The 26,004-nt window shown below is 38.7% G+C and overlaps 1 protein-coding gene across 1 annotated transcript in view; it reads left to right on the top strand.

The window, feature by feature from the left end:
• Nucleotides 1-26,004, top strand: part of ANKFN1 (ankyrin repeat and fibronectin type III domain containing 1) — a 536,065-nt gene that overhangs the window by 241,143 nt on the left and 268,918 nt on the right. Inside the window, exon 3 of the mRNA XM_050764649.1 lies at nt 18,201-18,241. Coding sequence (XP_050620606.1) covers nt 18,201-18,241 — 41 coding nt within the window. The remainder of the gene's footprint in view (nt 1-18,200; nt 18,242-26,004) is intronic.

Below are 26,004 nucleotides of genomic sequence, written 5' to 3'. Positions count from 1 at the left end.
TTATTTCATTCCTTTTCATTGCTGAGTAGTATTCCATGGTATGTATATTATAGATAGATAGATAGATAGATAGATAGATAGATAGATAGATAGACAGACAGACAGACAGATAGATAATGTATGTATCACATTTTCTTTATCCACTTGTTGACTGACAGGAATTTGAACTGGTTCTATATTTTTGCAATTGTGAATGGTGCTGCTATAAACATGTGTGTACAAGCATCTTTTTCGTATAATGACTTCCTCTGGGTAGATACCTAGGAAAAGGATTGCTGGATCAGGATGGTTTATTCACTTTTAGTTCTTTAAGGAATCTCTACACTGTTTCCCATGCTAGTTGTACTAGTTTACATTCCCACAAATGTGTAAATGTGTTCCCTTTTCACCACATCCATGCCAACATCTATTATTTTTTGATGTTTTGATTATGGCCATTCTTGCAGAAGTGGGGTGGTATCACATTGTTGTTTTGATTTGCATTTCCCTGATAATTCATGATGTTAAGCATTTTTTTCATGTTTGTTGGCCATCTGCATATCTTCCTTTGACAATTGTCAATTTGTGTCCTTAGCCCACTTTTTGATAGGATTGTTTGTTCTTTTCTTGCTGATTTGTTTGAGTTCTTTGTTGTATTAGTCCGTTCTCATGCTGCTATGAAGAAATACCTGAGATTAGGTAATTTATAAAGAAAAGAGGTTTAATTGACTCAGAATTCTGCATATCTGGAGAGGACTCAGGAAACTTACCATCATGGTGGAAGGCACCTCTTCACAGGGTGGCAGGAGAGAGAATGAGTGCCAGCAAGGGCATGCCAGACACTTATAATCCCATCAGATCTCATGAGAACTCACCATCACAAGAACAGCATGGGAGAAACCGCCCCCTTGATTCAATTACTTCCCATCAGGTCCCTCCTATGATATATGGTGATTATGGGGATTACAATTCAAGATGAGATTTGGGTGGGGACACAGAGCCAAACCATATCACTTATAGATTTGGGATATTAGTACTTTGTCATATGTATAGATTGCAAAGATTTTATCTCACTCTATGGGCTGTCTGTTTACTCTGCTGATTATTTCTTTCGTTGTGCAGGAGCTTTTTAGCTTAATTAAGTCCCATCTATTTGTCTTTGTTTTTGTTGCATTTGATTTTGGGTTCTTGATTATGAAGTCTATGCCTACGCCAGTGTCTAGAAGGGTTTTTCCAATGTTGTCTTCTATAATTTTTACAGTTTCAGGTCTTAGATTTTAGTCTTTAATCCATCTTGAGTTGATTTTTGTATAGGGTGAGAGATGAGGATCCAGTTTCATTCTTCTACACGTGGCTTGCCAATTATCCTAGCACCATTTGTTGAATAGGGTATCCTTTCCCTACTTTATGTTTTTGTTTGTTTTGTCAAAGATCAGGTGACCATAAGTATTTAGCTTTATTTCTGGGTTCTCAAGTCTGTTCCATTGGTCTATATGTCTATTTTTTTGTACCAATACCATGCTATTTTGGTGACTATGACTTTATACTATAGTTTGAACTCAGGTAATGTAATGTCTCCAGATTTGTTCTTTTTGCTTAGTCTTGCTTTGGCTATGCAGGCTCTTTTTTGGTTCCATATGAATTTTAGGATTGTTTTGTCTAGTTCTGTGAAGAATGATGGTAGCATTTTGATGGGAATTGCATTGAATTTGTAGATTGCTTTTGGCAGTATGGTTATTTTCACAATATTGATTCTACTCATCCATGAGTATGCGATGTGTTTCCATTTGTGTCATCTATGATTTCTTTCTGCAGTGTTTTGTAGTTTTCCTTGTAGAGGTATTTCACCTCCTTGGTTAAGTAAATTCCTAAGTATTTTAATTTTTTTACAGCTATTGTAAAAGGGGTTAAGTTATTGATTTGATTCTCAGCTTGGTCGCTCTTGGTGTATAGCAGAGCTACTGATATGTATACATTAATTTTGTATCCTGAAACTTTTCTGAATTCATTTACCAGTTCTAGGAGCTTTCTGGATGAGTCTTTAGGATTTTCTAGGTATATGATCATATCATCTGCAAACAGTGACAGTTTGACTCCCTCATTACCAGTTTGGATGCCCTTTATTTCTTTCTCTTGTCTGATTGCTCTGGCTAGGAATTCCAGTACTACGTTGAATAGTGGGCATCCTTGTCTTGTTCCAGTTCTCAGGGGGAATGTTTTCAACGTTTCCCCATTCAGTATAATATTGGCTGTAGGTTAGTCATAAATGGCTTTTATTACCTTATGGTATGTCCCTTCTATGCTGATTTTGCTGAGAGTTTTAATCATAAAGGGATGCTGGATTTTGTCAAATGCTTTTTCTGTGTCTATTGAGATTGTCATGTACTTTTTGTTTTTAATTCTGTTTGTGTGGTGTATCACATTTATTGACTTGCAGATGTGAAACCATCCCTGCATCCCTGGTATGAAACCTGCCTGGTCATGATAGATTATCATTTTGATATGCTGTTGGATTCTGTTAACAAGGATTTTGTTGAGGATTTTTGCATTTATGTTCATCAGAGATACTGTTCTGTAGTTTTCTTTTTTTGCTATGTTATTTCCTGGTTTTGATATTAGGGTGATACCAGTTTCATACAGTAATTTAGGGAGGATTCTCTCTTTCTCTCCTTTGGAATAGTGTCAACAGGATAAGAAATAAGCTCTATGAAAGAATCCAGTTTGAGACCATTGGGCAGGGAGCCCCGGGGGCCTGTGGGCAGGTTACATGAATGAGAAGATTAGTCTTTCAGCAGTCCTCCTTGAGCCTATGCAACTCCATACAAAAAAAAAAAAAAAAAAAAAGTAACCCAATTTGGATCAGCTGAGCTAGTAGTTCCAGTGCCTAGCACTGTACCAAAAGGCCTAAACCACTCACTTTAGTTCTCTTTACCTTGCATGGAATTTAGCTGGGGATTTTTTGCTACTTGGTCCAAATAACACAACGTTGGTCTCAGCAGCACATTTACTACAAGCCATTGCCACCAAAGCAAGCCAGAAACTAAGACTGGCATTGCCCATTCATGCTAAAACTGTTCACAACAGCTGTACCAAGAGCAGCAGCCTCACATCTGAGTTCTTTGTATTTATTCTTAACGTTTCCAGGCAGTACACTAACTTATTGGGATTGAGATGCTAATCCTTCACCCCCTCTTCTTCTCTAAGTGGTATCAAAGTATCAACTTTATTGATAGCCAGGGAGTATCCAGTAACTTTAAAATACAGAGCAGCTGGGAAGCTTGACTAAAGAAGCCAAACCAGGGTTTCTAACTGCCCTTCTCTGAATTGGAGAGCCTGGAGCTGGCACCAGAGCAATGTGACTCAACAATCCTGTCACAGGCAGAAAAGCTGGCCAAGACAGCAGGCCCCTGACTCGCAGCATCAACACAGGAACCCAGGTATCTGTGCACACAAGAGCAGTGGCTGTAACCAGCAAGCCAACCCACTATAGAAACATGGCCCACACTGGATGTCTGGTTTCGCACAGTCTAGTAAGACGATCTCCTCCTGGACAGAGAAGAAAGTAAAAGGGTGAAGAGAGGGGTCAGTCATTCTCACTTCACATCTCTCACTCATGTGTGGGAGTGTGGAAGCCTCTACCTCAAGGAAAACAGAGGGAGGCAGGAGGCAGGAGAAACATTTCTCCCTCTCCATTTATTTAAGCTATCTACACCTTTCCCCTGATTTAAGAAAGTTTTGCTATGTACCAGGTGCCATCCTAAGTGCTGCCCATAGAGTAACACATTTCAACTGTCTAACAGTCTTGGGAGAAGACTAATATGATCTCTGGTTTACAAAGGAAATTGAGGCTGAAGTAATTTGGGATTTCAGTCCACATAACTCTTACCCCAAAAGCTGTTCTTAAAGCACTAAGCACATGGCTATTTAATATATGCTGAAATCCCTTTGAGTTCACTTCAGTTCACTTAAACATTTCATATGTTAGGGATCGTACTGTGCCCAGGGAGGCAAAGGATGGGAGGACAGTCCTGAAGACTTGTCATTAATATATATCCACACATCCCAAATGTGCATTCTCATGCCCCAGGAAGCAAGACAGTAGTATAGAAGAAGGTTTAAAACTAGTGTGTCTCTTACTCCAGAAATATAAGTATAAAAGATGGATTGAGTGACCTCAGTGGTAATTAATTTAAAACATTTTAGTATTAACACAAACAAGAATGTATTTGGGAGCAGAAACACAATTAGCCTGTATTTATTTATTTATTTATTTATTTATTTTATTTTTTTATTTTTATTTTTTTTTTGAGACGGAGTCTCGCTCTGTCACCCAGGCTGGAGTGCGGTGGCTGGATCTCAGCTCACTGCAAGCTCCGCCTCCCGGGTTTACGCCATTCTCCTGCCTCACCCTCCCGAGTAGCTGGGACCCATCAGACTTCACAAAAATGTGGGGAGGTCTCTTTGGCATATCCTCACACCTCTGGGGATGTGCCTTTACTCACCTCTGTTGTAGAGCTCTTTTAGTAGAAAACTTTTAGAACAACCAAATATGCACTAATAAGTGTACATCCAAGATACACAGTGATGATCTCTGTTTGGGATGGTGAAACTTGAGGGTGGAGGGCATCAAGAAAAGCTTTCCAGGGGGGCTGTTGGCTTTCTAAGCCAAAATTTTTCAAAGAGTAAGAAAAGCAAGTTTTGAAAATAGATGAGCCAGGAGTGTGGCCTGAGAGAGTTATGTCTCTGAGATTTCATCTTTCATGTATTAAAAAATGGGGTGATGCTCCCCATTGCACGGGTGATTTGGAGATTCAAATTAGGTAATGCATATGCCTCATACATACATGGTTAGCAAAAAAGAATGCTAGCGTCTCCCCACCTCATTCTTTCTTCAGCTGCAGCTCTCACTTACTCCTCATTCTCTCTAACCTGGTTTCCACTCATTCCACTCTGCAAAATACCTTTCTCTAAGATTTCCTCTGACCTGTCCCATCACTAATCCCAAAGGCTACTAGTCAGCCCTCATTCTTTTAGACCTCTGGAATATTTAACCCACTTGTCATATTCAGCCCATTTTAGTCTATTTCTCCTAATGGTTTCCATTATCTCCTGTTGTTGTCCTCTATGAAAAAAAATGGGCAAACAAATAATACACAACTATTAAAAATAAGGATGTATAGCAATGTGTATTGATATGTATAACCCAAGTGCCCCAAGGACTCTAGCCTTTTGGGGCAGTAACCCTTTCCTTTCATAACCAAGTTAAATAAGTTAAGTCCCCATCCACATAACTGGAGGAAATCCACCCACTTTTCCAATATCTCTGAGGATTTCCTGCATGATGCTTATGTTCACTTATGGTTATCTATCATCCTCATCTCCAAACTCCTGCCTCTGGTATAGAGTCACCTTATGTGGCCAAGTAAGTTGGGCTCTGTACAAGGAAGCTGTACACTTTAGCCCTGACTGGGGATGACCCTGGAGCAGCAGAGCACTGTGGTTAGGTATGAAAGCACCACACTGCCTGAGTCCAGCTCCTGAATCTATCACGTATCAGCTGTGACTTTGGGCATTGTATTTAACCTCTCTGTCTGCCCTTCACCACACCCAGTTTCCTCATCTGTAAATTGGGATGAGAATAGTACCTACCGTACAGGGTTATTGTGTGAGAAAGCCCGTTACCAATAAGGTGAGCAGACACATGGAGAAGGCTGAGACAGAGGTGATTTTTCTCAACTTAGAACAGGGGTCCAGAAAACACAATGAAAGGGACAAGAACAGGAAGATGGAGGGGCATGGGCCCAAGAAGAAAGTATCTGATTGAAACAGGAAAGAAGGAGCTCAGGATAGCCCAAGCATAGGTTTTTCACTTGGCAGAGGAGGTGCGATTCATGTGGATGAAAGAAGCAGAAGGTTGTAAAACTAGTTGGGTACAGATAGGGCCAGCTCCATGGGCTTGCACTCAGTGAAGCCACACAGGACTCTGTGCTCAGTTTAATGCTCTGCTGTCACTGTCTTGAAATTCTTAATAAGTTTATAATATGGGGCACCATTTTTTCACTGAGCCCCACAAATTATGTACCTGGTCCCGGGCACAGGTATTGGTGCCAGAGGCAGTGTGGGTGGGAGGCTGCTGGGCAGACTGAGGAAGCCTAGAGATTCGTTCACCTCGCTACACTCTATTGAATAGCCACGGTGTGTTGAATATGCTAGACACCATGGAGGATAAAAAGATGAGTCAACAGTTGCCTGAGTTCATGCGCCAATTCATAAGGAATTCAAACCATGTACTCTCCTGTTAGAAGGGTTTTAGAGTAGCATCAATTGAGGTTACCTTTTGTGAGAAAGAACTTCAGTGTGGCCTTTTTTTCCCCCAACTTTTATGTATGTAGACTTCATAATATTCTTCTGTAAGTGACCTCAAAGAAAATGTTCTATTAAAATTGATAGCTGAATAGGTAAACACTGGCCATGGATCAGCTTTCATATTATCCACAGCAGTTTTGAAAGCAGATCCTTTATTCCTTACCAAAAACTACTGCTTTGATATTGGAATAACTAATCCTTAGAAATTTATTATTTAATTATAACATTTGGACAGTAACCTACGAGACACGAAAGATTTCTGTGAGTCTGTATTGTCAGCTGACGACTTGGAGTTGGAAATTTGAAATGTTTGAAAGTTGAAAATATTCAGAGTCAGATCATAATGATATCATGTAGAAAAGATGTGAATACAAATGGAACTTCAAGGCCTCATTGGAGAGTCTTTAGTCAAACAGCTCTTATTCTGCTTTTTCATTCTAGCAGGGTTATTACATTGAAGTGGCTAGTACAGAAATCAAAGACCTTTCTAAATGTTGATCAGTTAATCAGAGAAGGGTGATTTCCATAGATGACATGCTCTGCTAGAAAAAGCACAAAAATGGGAGCCAAAAGACCTAATTTCTACTTTTTAAACAAAGCACACGCCTCTGTGCCTCAGTTTACCCATCTGTAAAGCAAAGCCTCAGGTGGAGGACCCCACATTGTTAATGATGCCACTCTTTAGGTGATACTCTGCCCAGATCAGCCTAAAGGGCCTTTCTGGCCTCCTACACCTCAAATTCAGCGTCCCACGGGGTAATTAAGCTTACTGGGGATTCTAGGCAAATAAATTATGCTCAAAGAAGGAAAGCTTCTGTTGTAGGATGTGAAATAAAAGGAAGAAAAAGGAAAATATAAAAAGAAAGAGAAGATGACAGTGGTGTGGTCAAAGCTTATAAGCTTAAACCCCACACTTAAAATCTCTGCAAAATCCTGGGAGATAACATTCTCTCACCCACATCAGGACTTTAGGACAAGGGAGAAATCTTACTCTAAAGAACAGTAAATAACTGAGGATTGAATACCAAGCATCCCTGTCATTAAAGGTCCTCCCTCCATCCTCCCAGCCAGCAAAAATTTCACACCGCCCTCCCTTCTCCAGAGGTCTCACCTCTCTACTGCTCAACAAACTCCCCCTAGCTGACTTTAGGAATTTCATTCCTCTCACTGTCTTCTGTAGCAGCATTTGGCTCCTAGACCACTGATTCAAGGGCTAGACCAACTTTGCATTTGCTAAGTCAAAGACCATTTCCTCATGGTTTCACCTTTTAGTGACTCCAAAGTGTTAGCAGAGTTCTTCAAAATTCCACCGCATTATGTTGAACGGAATGCATAGAGCAGTGGTTCTTAACTGGGGAGGAAGGGCCCAGCAATTGTGCCCCTCCAGCAACATTTGATAATGTTTTGTGACATTTTTGTTGTCACAAATGACGAAGAGGATAATACTGGCATGTGGCAGGTAGAGGCCATGGACACTGCCAAATATCCTACAATGCACAGAGCAGCCTCCACAACACAGAATCAATCAGGCCCCAAATGCCCGTAGTACTAAGGTTGAGAAACCAATATAGAAATTTATTTTCCCACTGATATGAGTAAGTGCATCTCCCCTTCAAAGGCAAAGGAAGCCAGTCAGTTTAGCTTTTGAATAGTATTTTTTTTCACCATACTATGTTTTAAAATAATTTGTACTTGTCTTTCCCCAGTTAAGAGGTTTTGGGTATAGAACTTTTAAATGATGTCTGTGTTCCCTGAAGAATAATTATGTGACTTCTAGATTTCTAGCACTATTATCTCTAATAGATTTACTTGCTAGGATCTCAACAGTTACATGTCCCAATGGCTCCGCAAATTCAACATGTCTAACACTACTTTGGCCACAGCTATAGCTTAGAACTTCGTCCTTTTTCACCTGTATGCTACCTCCTAGTGAGTCATTAGATTCCAACAAAATCTTCTCTCATATCGATCATTTCTGTGGCTAGCCATATCACCGACCCCATTCTCCAGGTGTCACCTAATCCCCTGCCCACATCCAATAGATCACCTGGTCCTATAACCTGTTTCTCCTTAGCCCCTTCTTTCTCTCTCTCTCCCCCTCCCTCCCTCCCCTCTTCCCTCCCCTATATTACTCCTCTGGTTCAGTCCCTCAACATGGATATCTGGGTTAATTAAATAACTCCTTCTGACTATTCCTTTCTCCAAGTTGACCTTTCTAAAATCCATGCTGTATAAATCCATTCATACTTCTTCCCTATTTTGGCAACTTTTAAATACCTTTCTTGGCTTTCAGAATAATGTTCAACCCTTTACCTGGCTGAGGTGATCTAACTCTTGCTGGTCTCTGTCCCACCTCTTTTCACTCTTCCATGTGTAATTCTTTAGACTAATTTTTTTGAGCTACTTTGTGTTACTTTAGCACACGCCCTGTCTCGGGGACTTCACACATGCTGTTTTCAGCAAAGAATAATCTTTTCCACCTCTTCCTCTTGCCCAGCACCTAATCATCTTGAAATCTCAGCTCCGACATGAGCATCACTGCTCTGGGAGAGTGTCTGTGTATCACTGGAGCCATCCTTCAATATGTGTGTCTCTCAAATACCCTTGGAGTAAAGGGTACTTTCATCACATTAATTTGTGACAGTCCCTCTCCCTGGAATTCATGCCCAATATCAGAATATTGCAAGTTCTGGAAAAAGACTGCCATAAAAAGATATATTTATCTGTGATCCAATGTTTCCCAAACTTACTTGAACATTTAACTTATTTTTTTTCCACAAACCTATTATCATCTTTTTTTGGAAAATTTTGCCTTAATCTGATTTAGGAAGAGCTTTCTTTGCTCCTATAGATACCCCAGGCATAGCTCTATTACAGTACTTTTCACACATCCCTATAATTGCAGAGTCATTTTCTAATAGGTATCATATACAATAGACTGACTACAATGCCTCAATAATAAAATAATCACCATGTTTTTATCAGCGTTATACATCCAATACCTAGAACACATTTTAAATATGATAAATATTTGATAAATAAATACATTGGACAAAGGACAATCTAGTTCATTGCTATTAATAATTCACATATGTTAAAGAGTAGGTGCCTAGCCGGGCGCGGTGGCTCACGCCTGTAATCCCAGCACTCTGGGAGGCCGAGGCGGGTGGATCACAAGGTCAGGAGATAGAGACCATCCTGGCTAACACAGTGAAACCCTGACTCTACTAAAAATACAAAAAATTAGCCAGGCATGGTGGTGGGCACCTGTAGTCCCAGCTACTCGGGAGGCTGAGGCAGGAGAATGGCGGGAATCCAGGAGGTGGAGCTTGCGGTGAGCCAAGATAGCGCTACTGCACTCCAGCCTGGGCAACAGAGCGAGACTCAGTCTCAAAAAACAAAAAGAGTAGTTGTGTTTTTTGTTGTTGTTTTTGTTGTTGGTTTTGTTTTGTTTTTTTGTTTTTTGTTTTGATAGAGAGTCTCACTCTGTCACCCAGGCTGGAGTTCACTATGTTGGCCAGGCTAGTCTCGAACTCCTGACCTCAGGTGATCAACCCACCTTGGCCTCCCAAAGTGCTGGAATTACAGGCATGAGCCACCATGGCCAGCCAATATCATTGTTTTGATAAAATATTTTAATATTCAAGATAGAATATAATTTATGATATTGACATGCTTTCTGAGAGTGCCATGTTTAAGTAAATTTCTTAATGTCTTTATCCTGAAGATAAGAGTTGATGCTTGGTCTGGCTTCTCAATCTGGCATGGGCATTGAAATCTTTTTTATTGTTTTGGGAGTCAGTTTTGAATTTGTTGCTGCTGTTGTGTGTTTTGTTTTTTAAGAAGACCACAACTAAAGACCACAACTCAATTGTGAGTTATTTGGGGTCATTTTCTGCCCCAATGGTGGCTACTGAAACCAGCACAAACTGTCAGAGCAGTTTCATTAAAGGTATTAGGAGACCCTTGGCTTTTTAATATTAAGCTCAAATCCAAAATGACCTTAAAAGGCAGTAATATTGAAGTCAGAAAATCTGTATTCTAGTTCAAATCACTTGTAGCATGATTTGGAGATGATCATTCAATCTCACTGATTCTTGTTTCTACCAGTAACTTAATGTGCTGATAAATTTATTCTCTGTCTTCCGAAGGTGATATGAGAATTACATGAGATGAACTATGGAAAAACTGTGTAAGCTTGAAAGCGTTCAACAAGGTACTCCCAAATGAAATGCAAGCCCCTCAAAGGTAGAGCTCATCACTTATTGATCACGCTCATGCTTAATACAATACCTGGAAAAAGAGATATTCATAAATATTGAATTAATTAATGCAGATAATAAAATAATAAAACATTAGCCCTGAAGCTATGTTAATACAATGGGAACAAAAACAAAACACATTTAAATATTGTGTTAGTCCAGTCTCCCATTATTATAAAGAAATACCTGCTGAGCGCGGTGCCTCACACCTATAATTTTAGCACTTTGGGAGGCCAACTTGGCAGGCAGATGGCTTGAGCATAGGAGTTCAAGACCAGCCTGGGCAAGATGGCAAAGCCCCATCTTTACTTAAAAAAATACAAAAATTAGCTGAGTGTGGTGGGGCGTGTCTGTAGTCCCAGCTAATCACAAGGCTGAGGTGGGAGAATCACCTGAGACCTGGGAGGTCGAGGCTGCAGTGAGCTGTGATTACACCACTGCAATCCAGCCTGGGTGACAGAGACTCTATCGAAAAAGAAAGAAAGAAAGAGGAAGGGAGGAAAGGAAAGGAAAAGAGAAAGGAGAAAGGAGAAAGGGGAAAGGGGAAAGGAAAAGGGAAGAGGGAGGAAGGAAGGGAGGGAGGGAAGGAGGAAGGAAAGAAGGAAGGAAGGCAGGAAGGAGGGAAGGAAGGAAATAAATACCTGAGACTGGGTAATTTATAAAGAAAAGAGGTTTAATTGGCTCACGGTTCTGCAGGCTGCACAGGATTATGATGTTGGCATCTGCTCGGCTTCTGGAGAGACCTAAGGAAACTCAGAATCATGGCAGTAGGTGAAGGGGGAAGCAGCCAGGTCACATGGCCAGAGCAGGAGCAAGAGAGAGGGAGAGCATGAAGATGCCACACACTTTTAAATGACCAGATCTCATGAGAACTCACTATCATGAGGACAGTACCAAGAGATGGTACTAAACCATTCGTGAGAAATCCACTTCCATGATCCAGTCACCTCCCACCAGGCTCCATCTGCATCATTGGAGATTATGTTTAAACATGAGATTTCGGCAGGGTACACATCGAAACTATATCAAATATATAAATATATGCCATATTTATACATCTGCTTGTATATATGCCTATTGATGAAAGGCCTGAAGTAGATGAAAGGTGGCCAAATTATGAAAATGTATAAGGAAAATTAAATGTCAATAAACATTAGAATCAAACAGAAGCTTATATGATGTACAAGAAATTAATACTTTTGTTAAGAAGTTCAGTGGTAGCCAGATATAAGTCTATATCAAGAACAATTTTAAATGGTTAAAAATAAAATTCAAATATTCTTGTAGTAATCAAGATATACAGAAGTCCAAATATAATTTGAAGTGCTTGGAAACATGGATGAACTTTACCTGAAGGAACTCTTTCCCAGCTCTCTGCAGGGGTGACAAAGCGATTTTGAATACAGTTATCTGTAGATGGGAAAAGCTCAGCCTACATTTGTTGGCAGTGCAGAAGGATTCCCCGACACCCTGGCTTGCAGGTTTTGGAGGTGATGGGCAGATTCAGCCAGTGATTGGCAGCTTTTGGACACCATCATTTACAGGGCTGGGGAATGTGAGGGCACTGAAGCCTGGGAAGATGCCTGCCTCCCAGGAAACAGGGAACATAGGCTGTTTTTCTCTTCAGTCCAAGGGGCCCACGCCATAGAGCCTACTGCCCTATGTGGAAACTTGTAAGAAATGCAGAATTCCAGTCCCCACCTGAGACCTTCCAAACCAGAATCTACTTTTTAGCAAGGTCCCAGGTGATCCACGTCCCAGGAGCACTGGCCTAGAGGTTGTTCTCAGCAGGACTGCTTGCTTTAGATGTATGGCTGGGGAGTAGCCCAGAAGATACTCTTTTTGTGTAACACAAAGAGACTTGCCACACTCTGCACTTGTCTGGAGGATCCTGAGAACTTGGAGGCCTCCCCTGCACCCTCAGTTGAGGGGTCCTAGCCTACCAGCCTGTTCACCAGGAAAATGTTCCTCCTTTGCCTCTCACAACTTGCAGACCCACTACTACCCCAAAAGTCTGTCTACACGTGTGCTGAGGACTCATTTCCCTGTAATGGGTTAGAAAGATCTGGATGTTTGCAGACAAGTAACAGTGAGGAGAAAAAATACACAAGGCATTGAAGATGACTCAGCAGTTTGAAGGAGGAAAGAACAACACAATCAGAACAAGTGGCTCTCTGTGAGGTAGTCTTAAAGAAAGAAAGAAAAAGGACACTAAAAGAAAATAATGCAAATTCCTAGGTAGACTAGGGAAATTATTACAAAGGAATGATCCAAGAAAAAGAGAGTTCTTGAAACTCAAAAACATTGCTGAAAACTGAATAAGGTGTCTTGAAGTTCAGGTGGAAGATTAGCACACAGAGAAGAAAAACTCAAAGAAATGGAAATTATGCATGCTAAGTGAAAAATACATATGGAGGACACATCTTCTTGTTGGTAGAGGATGAATAGTTTCAACCTTCTTGAAGAGTGATTTGCACAACCCATCTAATATTAAGCTGCATCTACCCTATTATAAAGTACTTGCAATTCTAAGAACTACTTTACAGTATAAGACCACACATCTAAAAGCAAATGTTCAAAATGCTTGGTCATTACAAGCCCACTGTAATTGCAAAAAATTACTAACAACCTGAATATCTGTGAATATAGGATTAGTTAGGACATGTCCATAAATGATTCCTACTTAGCCACTAAAAAGAATAAGATCTCTATATACTGACTTGGAATCAGTGTCCACAAAAATATCATTAAGAGAATAAAAGCATATTATAGAAAATTACCTAGCTTAACTTATAGAAAATTATCTAGCATGACCTTGTTTTTGTTGTAAAAATTTTCATGACTTACATATGTATGGATAAAGGTTTATATATGCATGCTTTCATAAGCATAAAAATATTTAGAAGGATACCCTCATGTGCTGTTGATAGAATTACTTCTGGAAAATGGGGGTGTTGGGCAAAGCGTTCACTCCTTTGTGTGCTTCAAAATAAATCTGTGCAGTTCTGAGTTCTTTTACTTCATTTGAGTGGGTTTTTTAATATTTTCTAAATGTTTGATAATGAAAATTGCTTATTTAAATTAAAAATATTTGTAACTGTTAAAAAAGTTATAAAGAAATCAAAACACAAGGAGTCATTTATAAATAAACATGCTAAGTCAGTGGAATGGTTCACCAAGGCCTCAGCAAAGGCACAGAGTCAAGGCTAGGAAAAGCAAAAAGCAGCAAATTCCAATACCGTAGGAGAAGCCATTGGCAGTGTTTATAAAATTAGTAAAATACGAGTGAGGCCAAGGGATTAAAAAGCTACTGTGAGCAAAATTATTAGAAGTCATGAAAAACAATCTGATATCACTTTTTGAAGTTGAGTTCATTGTGGGGTCAAATCAGAACCCACAGAGAAAAAAGAGGTCATGTCCCCCGATTATAACCATTTAAGGAACTAGTACAGAATATTTTAATCCAATGGGTGGTACAGTTCTTTGTACAATAAGTTTTCAGTTTGGACTTAATGAAGACAACATAACTGTCACACAGTAAGCACTAGGATTGGGCCAGTTCTCTTCCAAATGCCTTATATGTATTATCCTCCAATAAACACAACAATATTAGGAGAAGTACAGTGCTACTCTTACTTCTATTTTGTAGATGAAGGTCTCGAGACTTAGAGAGATTAAATAACTGGCCAGAGGTCACACTGGAGGTTGGTGGAAGAATCGAGACTTGAACTCCTGGCCCTCTGATATTGCTTCTGTCCCCAGAGTGGGGGCCATGGGCAGAACCCCTACAATTCTTGACATCACATCGCTATGCCTTCATCACATAGTCTTGGCTTTTAAAGAACACTTGATCAAAGCAAAGAGGAGATACACTATTCATAAATTATTATTATTACCTGATAATTGGCATATTCTATCTTAAATAAAACCTTCATTCTTAAATTAATTTCACAGGTAATTTAAGTGGTTACCTATACTCCTGAGAATAAGTGGGATAGAGAATAGGTAGTCCTACCATAGCATTAAGCAAATAAGTAAAATTAACATAAGATAGAATTAATTCAAAATTCAGAATAAGAGGGCAGTAGCCACCTCATCTCAAAATTCATAATCTTGAACATATAGGAACTAGATTATTGTGTATCATAAAGAGGAATAGGTATATAGGAGATTTTACTCCATAGGTTACATTATACAATTATACTTGCATTGATGCAACTTTTTATAAGCCATAAACATTTTAAATAACTGACAACTCAAACCAGATATCCTAATCAGCATAGAACACTCAGAAATCTAAGTGATCTTATTTTCTAATGAGTATCAATTGTAGGTTACAGATGACAACATGATGGGATCAACCACAAGAACCAGGGTGAGAAGTTGAGATCAATGAATGGTATGGGGAATCCCCTAGTTGAGCACTTGGTTTAAAGATAAGATGTTCTTAGAAGAGATCACAGACAGAGATGTATCCTCAGTGTTCAGCACAGTTCATATGAAAGTGGATTTCAGCAAAGGGACCAAAGAATGTGTCCCAAGGGCTTCGGGCAAAGTCTGTTCTGTATGAACCTTGCTACTGAATCAGGCACATGTCCTACCATGATCTGAGGATAACCTGCTGGCCATGCAGATCTTCTGAGGTGGGCATAGCACAGGGCAGAGCCAGGATGTACCTCACATCTCCCCTGAGGTGGGAGCAGAGAGACTAGGCTTCCCTAGCTAAAGTCTTCTAAGATCCACATAAGGAGATCCCCATTTATGATCTCTTAAAGACCCTTGTGTGGTGGGAGAATGGACTCCGCCAAAGTATATGCAAATAATACAAATGGTGGTCCCTCAAATGAGCCAGTTCCTCCTGCCCAGGGTCTTGCACTCAGTGATGTTCCCTTGCTTGGTCTGCTCCACACTTGCCATCTGCCTTCTTATGTCCTGCTGTAGGGTAAGAATAATATCTCCCTAGGGTTACTATGAGGAATAAACTACACAGTACATTAGGAGGTTCTTGATGCATTAAGCACTCCATAGTAACTGTTATTATTATTAAATATGAATTTTTTACCAGATGCTATTTCAATGCTTCCCCAAATTAGACTTCCTTGACCTTTCTGTCTGGATTGATTACCCAATTTCACCTTCCCTCTTCACTGACCACTGTTGTAACTTTGTGTTACATTGTGATGCAATCCCTCTAAACTGTCCAGTTGTCTCTCCAGCCAGACAGAGGTTAATCACGAGGGGAGGGGATGTGTTATTAGGGCCCAGCACAGTGCCTTGCACATAGTAGGCACTCCATAAGCATTCAGTGAAGGAGTTAATACTTTGAAGGCCTCTCTTTCTCCTTTAAGAATTCAGGTTTTTCTTTGTCTGTTGTGGAAATAAGCTTTAAAAAAAGCAGAGGTGTCTTTTTATGTAACTCTCTGGTCTGAAAAAGCACACTGCCACAGTATGCTTAACTGCTTGATTTATTTTGTACCTCAAGAAAAATGATCAGTAACATTGAATTGAATAGATACATAATGTAGTCTCAAAGACATCCCTGAATAGTTTTCAAAGTAATCAATGATATTGCTGTGAAAATGTTGCCCAAATGAAGAGTTCTTGTCCAATGAATCTGTCAAGTAATAGACAGATAATTTTCTTTGTTAATACTTTTGTGGCCAAAGAAGAACCCATTATGTGAGGCAGCGGTAAAAACTTTTCTCAGTAGGTGAGAATGTTCCAAATTTGTTTCCTAGCAACAAGTTCTTCAAAGGAGCTGAAGGGTACACAATTTCAGAAGAATTTTCAGTGCACTGTTTTTGTTTGGAAGGCCAGGGGGTGGGAGGAAATGTGTGTCGGGCTGTGATCAGAACAGCGTTCCAGTTAGTGCCACATGTGAGATCTTGTTGGCTCCGAAACTATAGAATAATAACTAACAACTAATAATAATAACTTCTTCCAGTTAGTGACACATGTGAGACCTTGTTGGGTCAAACTATAGAATCTGTCTGAGAAATTCAGTCCAATAAAAATGTATCAACCTCTTACCTGTATAAAGAGGAATTATCTGTATTATTTGTGGGCCCAGAAATTTAATAATTTAACAATTTGTCGATCAATAAGCCCCCCTCCTAACCATCTTCACAGATAGTAAATGAGGAATTAGGTGGCTTGCTAAAACAGGTAGGGATTTTTTAATAAGGATGTTGACTGGAGATATTGAGTAGTTGGAGGAATGAAAATTGGAGAAAAACAATCTGGAAGAGGAATTTGGGACAAGGGTGCAGCTTTGACTGTCATAAATGGATACCCAAGCGAGACCTCCATAGCTACCTTCCCATCTCCCATTTCATGGATTTATCATATATTCTTAATTTGGTTTTACAACTTGGTCTGCTGATAATAATAACAACAACAGTAATAACACCAGGTAGTGCTGGAGAGAGGAAATATGGTAAGTCTGGTTGGCTAGTTCAATGGCTTAAGACTTTCATCATTTTCTTGCTTCTGGAGCACATTGACATGAGGAGGACTTTATCTAACTATTTTATATATATAATTTTATTTAACCCTTATGGCAATTCTTTGAAATAGCCACTAGTAATATTTCTATCAATTTTAGAGCATTGAGCCAATTTGCCCAAATCACACTATTATTAAGAAATGGCAGAGCTTGGAAAAACATTGGTCCACTGAAGTAACTAATCTGACCTATCCAGATCACTGTGGGTGGTGTGGAAAGATCTTTCTGTAGGTCTGAGGACACCACAATTTGAGGGCTTACTCTTAGAGATGATCTGGAATCACTTGAATCTCAGAATGCAAATAGTTCATATCAATCATAGGGACTTTCCTGCCATTTCCTATTAAACCTACTGCACTAAAAAGTACCCCTTTCAATATAACCACAATAGGTTCAATAAATTATGGATTTGGAAGCAAGCTGAATTGTCTGGTGGGCTGCCACACTGAACAAATTGCCTGCACAATTGGCCTTCCAAGCATAGGCACAGTCTCTTTGTCCCTCCCCTTTCACCAACATCTTGAATAAAGAGAAACTTGGCTTTGGTTTCAATCCCCCTCCTCGCATCTCCCACAAAAGCTTTCTATTTCTTGGAAAAGAAAACTGTCCATTTATCCTAATAAGTATGAATTGAGAAAACCATATCTTTAGGAGAAGTTTCATTTAAAGGAACAATGTGTCAGAACTTGGCCAACAAGAACAAGGTACAATGTCAGTGTGAACCAGAAGCAAGAGAGTGATGAGCGTCTAAGCCATTGAATGAGCCAGCCAGACTTACCATGTTTTCTGTCTCCAAGATTGGACCTGGGAGACAAAGCAAGCGTCAAGTAGTCTTGAAATTCTAGGATATTCAGGAGCAGGGAGCAGAGCATGTGATGAGATACAGCAGCTAGCATAAATGTTTTCTTTCTGGGCTACAGCCTCCTGTATCCCCAAGAAAAATCTCCCCATAAATATATATTCTTCTGTAGGCTAGGCTTCTCTCTCTCTTTTTTTTTCAGTCAGTGGCTTCAAATGTGACTCCTTTTTCATTTTGAATTAATTGCTGTATAATTTTTTAACATACTTTTTTTCTTTCTTTGTTTCAGAGGCTACTGTTTAAAGACAGGCATTTTACTTGCAGCAAAATGTAAGTACGTTTCCTCCTTGAAATGGTATCTACTTCTCAGCTGTAATTCCTAAGCCTCCTAATCTTTAAGGCTCCCATCTCACATTGCTGCATTTTTAAAGTCTGGCTCAACACACACAGCCAATCTAACATTTCATACTATTGATTTGTATAACACCATGGAGCATTTCAGAAACCATTCTGGAAGCAGATGCAGCCTAATTGTGGTTGTGACAATATTGCATCTAAAGTTAGATAAAAGTGAGGAATAAAAAAATAGGCAATGTTCATTTATATATTATGACCATGTGACACTAAACATTTAAATATTCAGTTCTCTTAAATGACTAATTTATTATTCTTTTTCCATTTGCTCCTCACCATGTAGTCACAGACTGTTTCTTGTTTAACAGCATGGTAGTAACCTTAATAATTCCTTCCTGTGTGTACTGCGTTATGGCCACTCTGTAAACCAGTATTCTCTCCAGAACTAATCTCCTGTGTATTATGTTTCTTTATTCTTAGTACTTCCAGTGTCTATACCTAAATTACAAATCCCCTCTATTCTGAAAGACCAAATAAAATTATAGCAGATCTGAACTGGGAGTTCCTGAGTTTTGTCTTTGGAATTAGGGTGATTTTTTTTTCTTTTTTAATGAAATGAAGGTAAGAATAATTTTAACAAAGGAAAAAAAGAAAGTTTCATATGTCTCTGGTGTAATTTAATAATATCCAATGTCCACAAGCAGGAGGTAGATTTAGCTGTAATATAAAGACCCTAGCTGTTCAAAGCTACCTCAAAATGTGTAAGTTGCTTGTCACTAAGCAAGTAATCAACAACTCTAAGGTAGATGGTTGAGTCATGTACCCTCATGGAGGCTACATCAACTCATGGAGGCTACATCAACTCTCAGCTTCTAATTCATACAGAATTTCCAGCAGAGAATGCATCTCAGTAGTCACTGAAGCATTTAATTAGACATTCTAGTACCTATCAGAAACCAAAGAGCACAGTTAAATTGTACATCTTATACATGTTCTAATAAATTCTCTTTTGAATCATTCAGTCCCTGAGAAGATTATATGTTCAGCTGAACTGCAGGAAAAACTTAGTTTTTAACTGATTTCCCTGGATGATAGTTTTTTGTTTGCTTTCTAGAATAAATTGATCCCACTGCTATACATCAAATATTCAAGCGTTAGCACAAAAGACATTCACCCTCAAAACATTCAGATTTAATGTCAACATATTACGCATTCACTGAAATTTTTTTAAATGTCAATCTCTGTATTATCTTGCTTTAGTCTTTATTGCATTATCAAGACACCTGCATGCTATGAATGTTTTAAGCAGCTTTTACCAAGAAAGTCATGTTAGATTTTATGAGTAGTCTCCTTTTCATGTGCTATCATGAGTGTATTGTTTGTACAAATGTTAACTTTTGACTGTATTCTTTCTTTTGAACACAGAAAGCTGTTCAGGGGAAATTGCCTATGTTTACTCTCTTGCATATTCATATTTGGTAGCTCTTTACCGTACTGTTACTGCCTATTTAGGTTTTACTAGTATTTTAAATGAGTTAATGTTAGATACCGAAAGATACTTGGTGTATATTAATCATGAAAATTTGATGAAGGGCAATTTAAGGCAGCATTTTAAGTCACTATACGTAAATTTAAACACCTACGTGTTACCCTAGGATCTCTTCATCAAAATTTCAGTTGAAAGTGCCCTTTATCTTTCAGACTGAAAAAAATAAAAATAAAAAAAGAGGGTGGAAAGTGGCTATTTTACCTTAGAGGTCTCAACTTGTGATTGTTTGCTTTCTTTTCGTATTTTTTTTTCTTAGAAACATACAGGGTGCTTAGTGACCCTATATGTTTCATTAGTAAATATTTTGAGAAGAAGGAAGATTGCACTGGAATTATACACAATCCAGACAAAATGGGTCTACCCAGCTCCCCAAGCAATCTCTGAGCAACTGGGGAAAGGTTGGTCTGACCCACGGAGTCACAGAAACACATTAAAATCACCAGGCAGTCTTGACCTGGGTTCCTTTTGGCAGCTACGTGGAATCAGCCCCTCTGGAGTTGACATTTTGTCCTCATGATGATTGTATTATTCAACCAATACAAATGGAAAACGACCTAATCAACGTTCCATTCAGACAAGGCTTACATCTATAGTGAATGACAGGAGACTTTCCAAGTGAAGGTCCTGCAAATGTATATGCAACACATAAAATCCCAACCCACAGATGGAGGACAGCCTCAGCCAAGTCAGGAAAATATGCCCCCATAGAGGAATAAGGCTGGGCGGTGGAAGGAACTCAGGAGCAAAAATCAAAAGGCTAACTCTTAATGGCTAAGTCCCAGTTCACTCCTTCAGTAGTATGATTTGGAGTATGTTACTTAACCCTTCAGTTTCAAAGTATCTTTTTAGGGAAGGAGAGAGGAAGGAAGACATTTTTCCTGACCTCTTCAAAGGGTTGTTGTGATAATCACATAACATAATGTTTTGGAAAAATTCTACCATCTAAAAATGTTTTGTATTACCAATAATCTTATTAAATTATTGGAGACCCTCCCTGTTTTAGTGGGAGTCCTTGGGATTCTGGTGGCAAGCTTTGGGCTTTCAAATTAATACCACACAATAGAAGAAAATAGAACACTATTGGGCCAGGTCAGTGCTCTGGAAAGACTTGTGCCCACATTCTTTTGTTTCTTTTCAACTTCTCATATTCTTTAGGACCACTGCCTCTGGTGGAAGAGAATTATCTTCTGGGTGGTATGGGTGAGAAAGTTGCCAAACAAACCTGAATTATCCAGAGGCCTGTAAAATGCGCAATTGCTTTTTAAGAGGCATGGTGATATCGTGTGTTCCTTTCGATTTTTGGCAGTAACCATTTTCTGCAATTTGTGGTTTTGCAATTTCTCTTTTCACAGACAACACCCTGGCTCTCATTCAATGCCCCATTGGTGGGGGTGAGGTGGGGAAAAAGAAAGATTCCCTGGGGCCCTGACTGCTCCAGAAAAAGAAGGAAATGTTAATGAAATAAGTCAGAAAGAACGCTAGAGACTAGTGGAAGCTGGTTGGTTACGGGGGAAGAAACAACTTTTAATAAATTGCATGGTGTGGCTAGGATTTTAGCTGGGTCTTTCATCGTCTGGGCAAAGACCTGTTCTCTTAATTCTTCTTGCCTCTCCACAGAGCTCTGTTTGGATTACAACGTCAATCTTTTCTCTTCATTTTTTTCCTGTATTCAACAAGCCTAGAGCAGTCTCTTTCACTGTCTCCTTGGCCTCTTGTAGAGGGATTTTCTTTAAATATTCCATCTCTAAGTATCCATTTGCCAATTACATTAACTTGTTTTGTGTAAATTAGCTCAAGAGCTATGCACCAGAATTTTTTGCCCTCATTCTGGGTGCCTTTTCTTCCCCTTCCCGACGGCTTTAATGCCCTTTGCAGAGGAGGTCTGTGGTCAGCAAAGCAGTACAGGGATGTAGCATTTATCTAGGCGAGAGTGATTTGTTCTGTTTCTATTCATCGCCTCTGGAAAGGGTTTGCAGACTTCTGTTTGCTTTTTTATGGCTGCTAGGCACTGTGCTGAAGGATTTAAAGTTGCATCCAGTGTTAACCTTGTATTCTTTCTCTGTTCACTTTTTTATATCAAAACAGTCCTCTGTTTCCCGTGGAGTGGATTCCCAGGGCCTATGCCCATTGTTCTTGGGCTTTCCGTGCACAAAGGCCACGTATTTCTTCTCTTGTCATGACCTAAATATCACTGCTTCTTGTACTTCTAATTGCTCCTCATATGTTAATTACAATCCCCCAAATTTCACATATTTCGGGAAAATATGATTTTACTGTGTGTGTGTTACAAACGTTTAGGGAATTACTTCTGTTATGGAATCATAAATCATAAATCATGGAACTTTGATTTTGGAAGATGCTTTCAATGTGATGCAGTTCAGCAGCCCACCCCAAGTTGTCCTCACATCTTCTCTCGAAGCCCTTCCTCTATCTCACATGGTAACGTAATCCATTTTTTAATAGCTCAGCATTCAAACTTTCTTTTGCTAACCTGAGATAACCTCCGTCTGACTTTGGGTCATTTGTGCTAGTTTTACCTTTTGGAGCAGCTCAGAAGTTGACTCCTTCCCCACATGACAACCCTTCAAGTATTTTGGAATCTGATCCCGTATACTCTCTGAGTCTTCCTTGTCCAGGCTAAACATCCTCAATGCCTTCAGCCATTCTTCACATGACTTGGTTTAGTTATCCTTTTCCATGTATCCCAGTTGCATTTTTCAATGCTCCTTTTAAAATGTTACAGCCTAAAATGAAAAGAATACTGCTGAGATGGCTGACCAGTATAGAGCTTCTAGGAAAAACAAAAACAAAAAGGAATGCTCATTCTGGTGTGTTAGTTGTATTACAATAACTAAGAGCACATCAAAAATTTGAACAGCACTTTAGTCCTGAGGTTAATCTAAAACCTCTAGATACAAAAGCTGCTACAAAAACAGATTTTCAGTCATGTATCTTTGCACTTGGTTTTGAATATGATGCAAAATACATTTATCCCTGCAACACTTAGTAATTTCAGAATATAAGTGAAACTATTCGGAGCTTTTTGAATTTGAATTATTTTAAATCCTTTGCCAGTTTAATCTGCCTCTTGGCTTCATTCAAGAGATTGGTAAAGACAGTGAATATCTGGATTTTAAGCTCCTCAAAGGTGGAACCATGTTTTATTCATCTTTGTCTCTCCTGAAATGTCTGTGATATTCTCTTAAACAACCAGATGCTCAGTAAATGCTTATATTAACTCGATCAACGGAATCAAATACAAAGTAGCTTTCTAACACCCAGACTGGAACCTGTCTTTAAACTGATATCTGTGCCCTTTAGAAACTAAGATAAATACTTAAAATACACTATACTGCTAATGCTTGGCAATTTTGTAGCATTGTAGAGTTAACTAATAGTGCCACCTCAAGGGCTAGGTAGTCTGAATTCTAATCTTGCTAGACTTTACTGGTTATGTGCTTTGGAGCAAATTAGATCACCTTGTCTGTTCCTGACAAATAAAATGTAACAATAAATTATTTGTGTCTGCCTCATAATGTTTTTGTGAGGCATGTAAATGCATGCTCAAATTTCATGTAAAGAATATAGAAAAATTACTGGTAATATAAAAATAATAATTAATAGTAGTAATAGTTGTATTGTTGTTGCTTTTGTTATTATTTTCAATATATGCTAATAGAACCACCCAATCCTAAGAGGAACAAAAAATAACTTTGGTATAACTTGTTCATATTAAACCCATCTTGACTTCAACTAATAATTTTATTATCAAAATGCTAGTGTGATCTGAATATAACTGACTGCTTCATGGGCCATTTAAGCTCAGACATGCATTGGAAAATGAAAAACTCAAAACATCTAAAAAAGTGACAACAATGTAAATTTTTACCGAAGTCCTTCAAAGGGGAATTATGTTACATTCTACAGCAAAATATTCTAAAGATCTTCTTAACCCAAATTTCTCATTTTGAGTAACAACTGAAACATTTTGCCATTCTCTCTCTGCTTTATAAAAACAAAATGTGCTGTTTTGTTCTCATTTACCTCTTCTCTCCTAATCATGTCCAATTCTCCAGAACTACTAAATTACTAGCCTAATCTTTTCTGTCTATAACTCCTCCATTCCCTATATAATTTTATGTGGCCCTTCCAGGTGGCATGTGAAAAGATGTGTATGTTTGCCTGTGTGTGTGTGTGTGTGTGTGTACATTATATATTATATGCCTAATGTATAATATATATTATGACTTTTACTGATATAATAGATGTGTAACAAAATTTATGATTGATGAATGAGTATAGTTTCCATGTAAACGTTGTTGATATTTATATATATATGTTAATGAGTGAGACAAAAATGAAACAGAAAAGATATACATCACAGGTCCACTCTTCATCAGTAATGTGAACAACTTCTTTGCTAAACTGGATAATAGTTTTGAATACAGTTGAATATTTCCTCAAATTTCCATGTTACAGTATGACAGCTACAGACAGAACATTCCTTTTTGTTTAATCTGCATTAGTAACAGTCTCATAACTTTCTTAAACATAGACGATCAACAAAACAATAAATCAAGACCTGGTTGGTAGCATTTGCCAATTTCTGTGGTGTAAATGCTCCTGCCATGGCCATTTTCAAGTTAACGTGATGTCACTAAATGTGTAATTAGGAAGATGTGCAGCAACACACCTTTATATGGTATTCATACCATACGGATACAAAACATGCAAATAAACTAAAAAGCATAGGTAATTTAAAATGCAGCAAAATAATTAAGAAGTGATGAGTTTTTAGCACTTATTTCCTTTGGGTTTTTTTTAAGCTTTTATTTTAGGTTAACGGGTACATGTGCAGGTTTGTTGTATAGGTAAAATTATGTTACAGGAATTTGTTGTACAGATTACTTTATCACCCAGGTACTAAGACTAGTACCCAATAGTTACTTTTTCTGATCCTCCCCCTCCTCCCACCCTCCACCCTCGAGTAGGTCCCAGTGTCTGTTGTTCCCTTCTTTGTGTCCATGAGTTCTCATCATTTAGCTGCTACTAATAGGTGAGAACATGCAGTATTTGGTTTTCTGTTCCTGCATAAGTTTGCTAAGGATAATAATCTTCAGCTCCATCCATGTTCCCACAAAAGACATCATCTCATTCTTTTTTATGGCTGCATAGTACTCCATGGTATATATGTACCACATTTTCTTTATCCAATCTGTCATTCATGGGCATTTAGGTTGATTCCATATCTTTACTATTGTGACTAGTGCTGCAATGAACATTCACATGCATGTGTCTTTATGGTAGACTGATTTACATTCCTCTGGGTATGTACCCATTAATGGGATTGCTGGATTGAATGGTAGTCCTGTTTTTATCTCCTTGAGGAATCACCACACTGCTTTCCATGATGGTTGAATTAATTTATACTCCCACCAACAGTGTCTAAGTGTACCCTTTTCTCTGCAACCTTGCCAGCATCTGTTATTTTTTTTACTTTTAACTAATAGCCATTCTGACTGGTATGAGATGGTATCTCACAGTTGTTTTCATTTGCATTTCTCTAATGTTCAGTGATATTTGACTTTTTTTCATATGCTTGTCAGCCACATGTATGTCTTCTTTTGAAAAGTGTCTGTTCATGTTCTTTGCCCACTTTTTAATGTTTTTTTGTTGTTGTTGTTTCTTAGAAACTTGTTTAAATTCCTTACAGATGCTGGATATTAGACCTTTGTGAGATGCATAGGTGGCAAATATTTTCTCCCACGCTGTAGATTGTCTGTTTATTCTTCATAGTTTCTTTTGCTGTGCAGAAGCTTTTACATTTGATTAGATCCCATTTGTCAACTTTTACTTGTGTTGCAATTACTTCTGGCATCTTCATCATGTCATTTTTGCCCATTCCTATGTCCACAATGGTATGGCCTAGGTTGTCTTCCAGAGTTCTTACAGTTTTGGGTTTTACATTTAAGTCTTTAATCTATCTTTAGTTGATTTTGTACATGTAAGGAAAGGGTCCACTTTCAATCTTCTGCATATGGCTAGCCAGTTACCCCAGCACCATTTCTTGAACAGGGAGTTCTTTCCTCACTGACGGTTTTTGTCAGCTTTGTCAAAGATCAGATGGTTGTAGGTGTGCAGCCTTACTTCTAGGCTCTTTATTCTGTTCCATTGGTCTATGTGTCTGTTT

This window comes from Macaca thibetana, chromosome 16 (assembly GCF_024542745.1).
Source record: "Macaca thibetana thibetana isolate TM-01 chromosome 16, ASM2454274v1, whole genome shotgun sequence".
Classification (NCBI taxonomy): domain Eukaryota; kingdom Metazoa; phylum Chordata; class Mammalia; order Primates; family Cercopithecidae; genus Macaca; species Macaca thibetana.
Note: the sequence above shows the minus strand (reverse complement) of the source record. Positions and strands in the feature narration are given on the sequence as shown.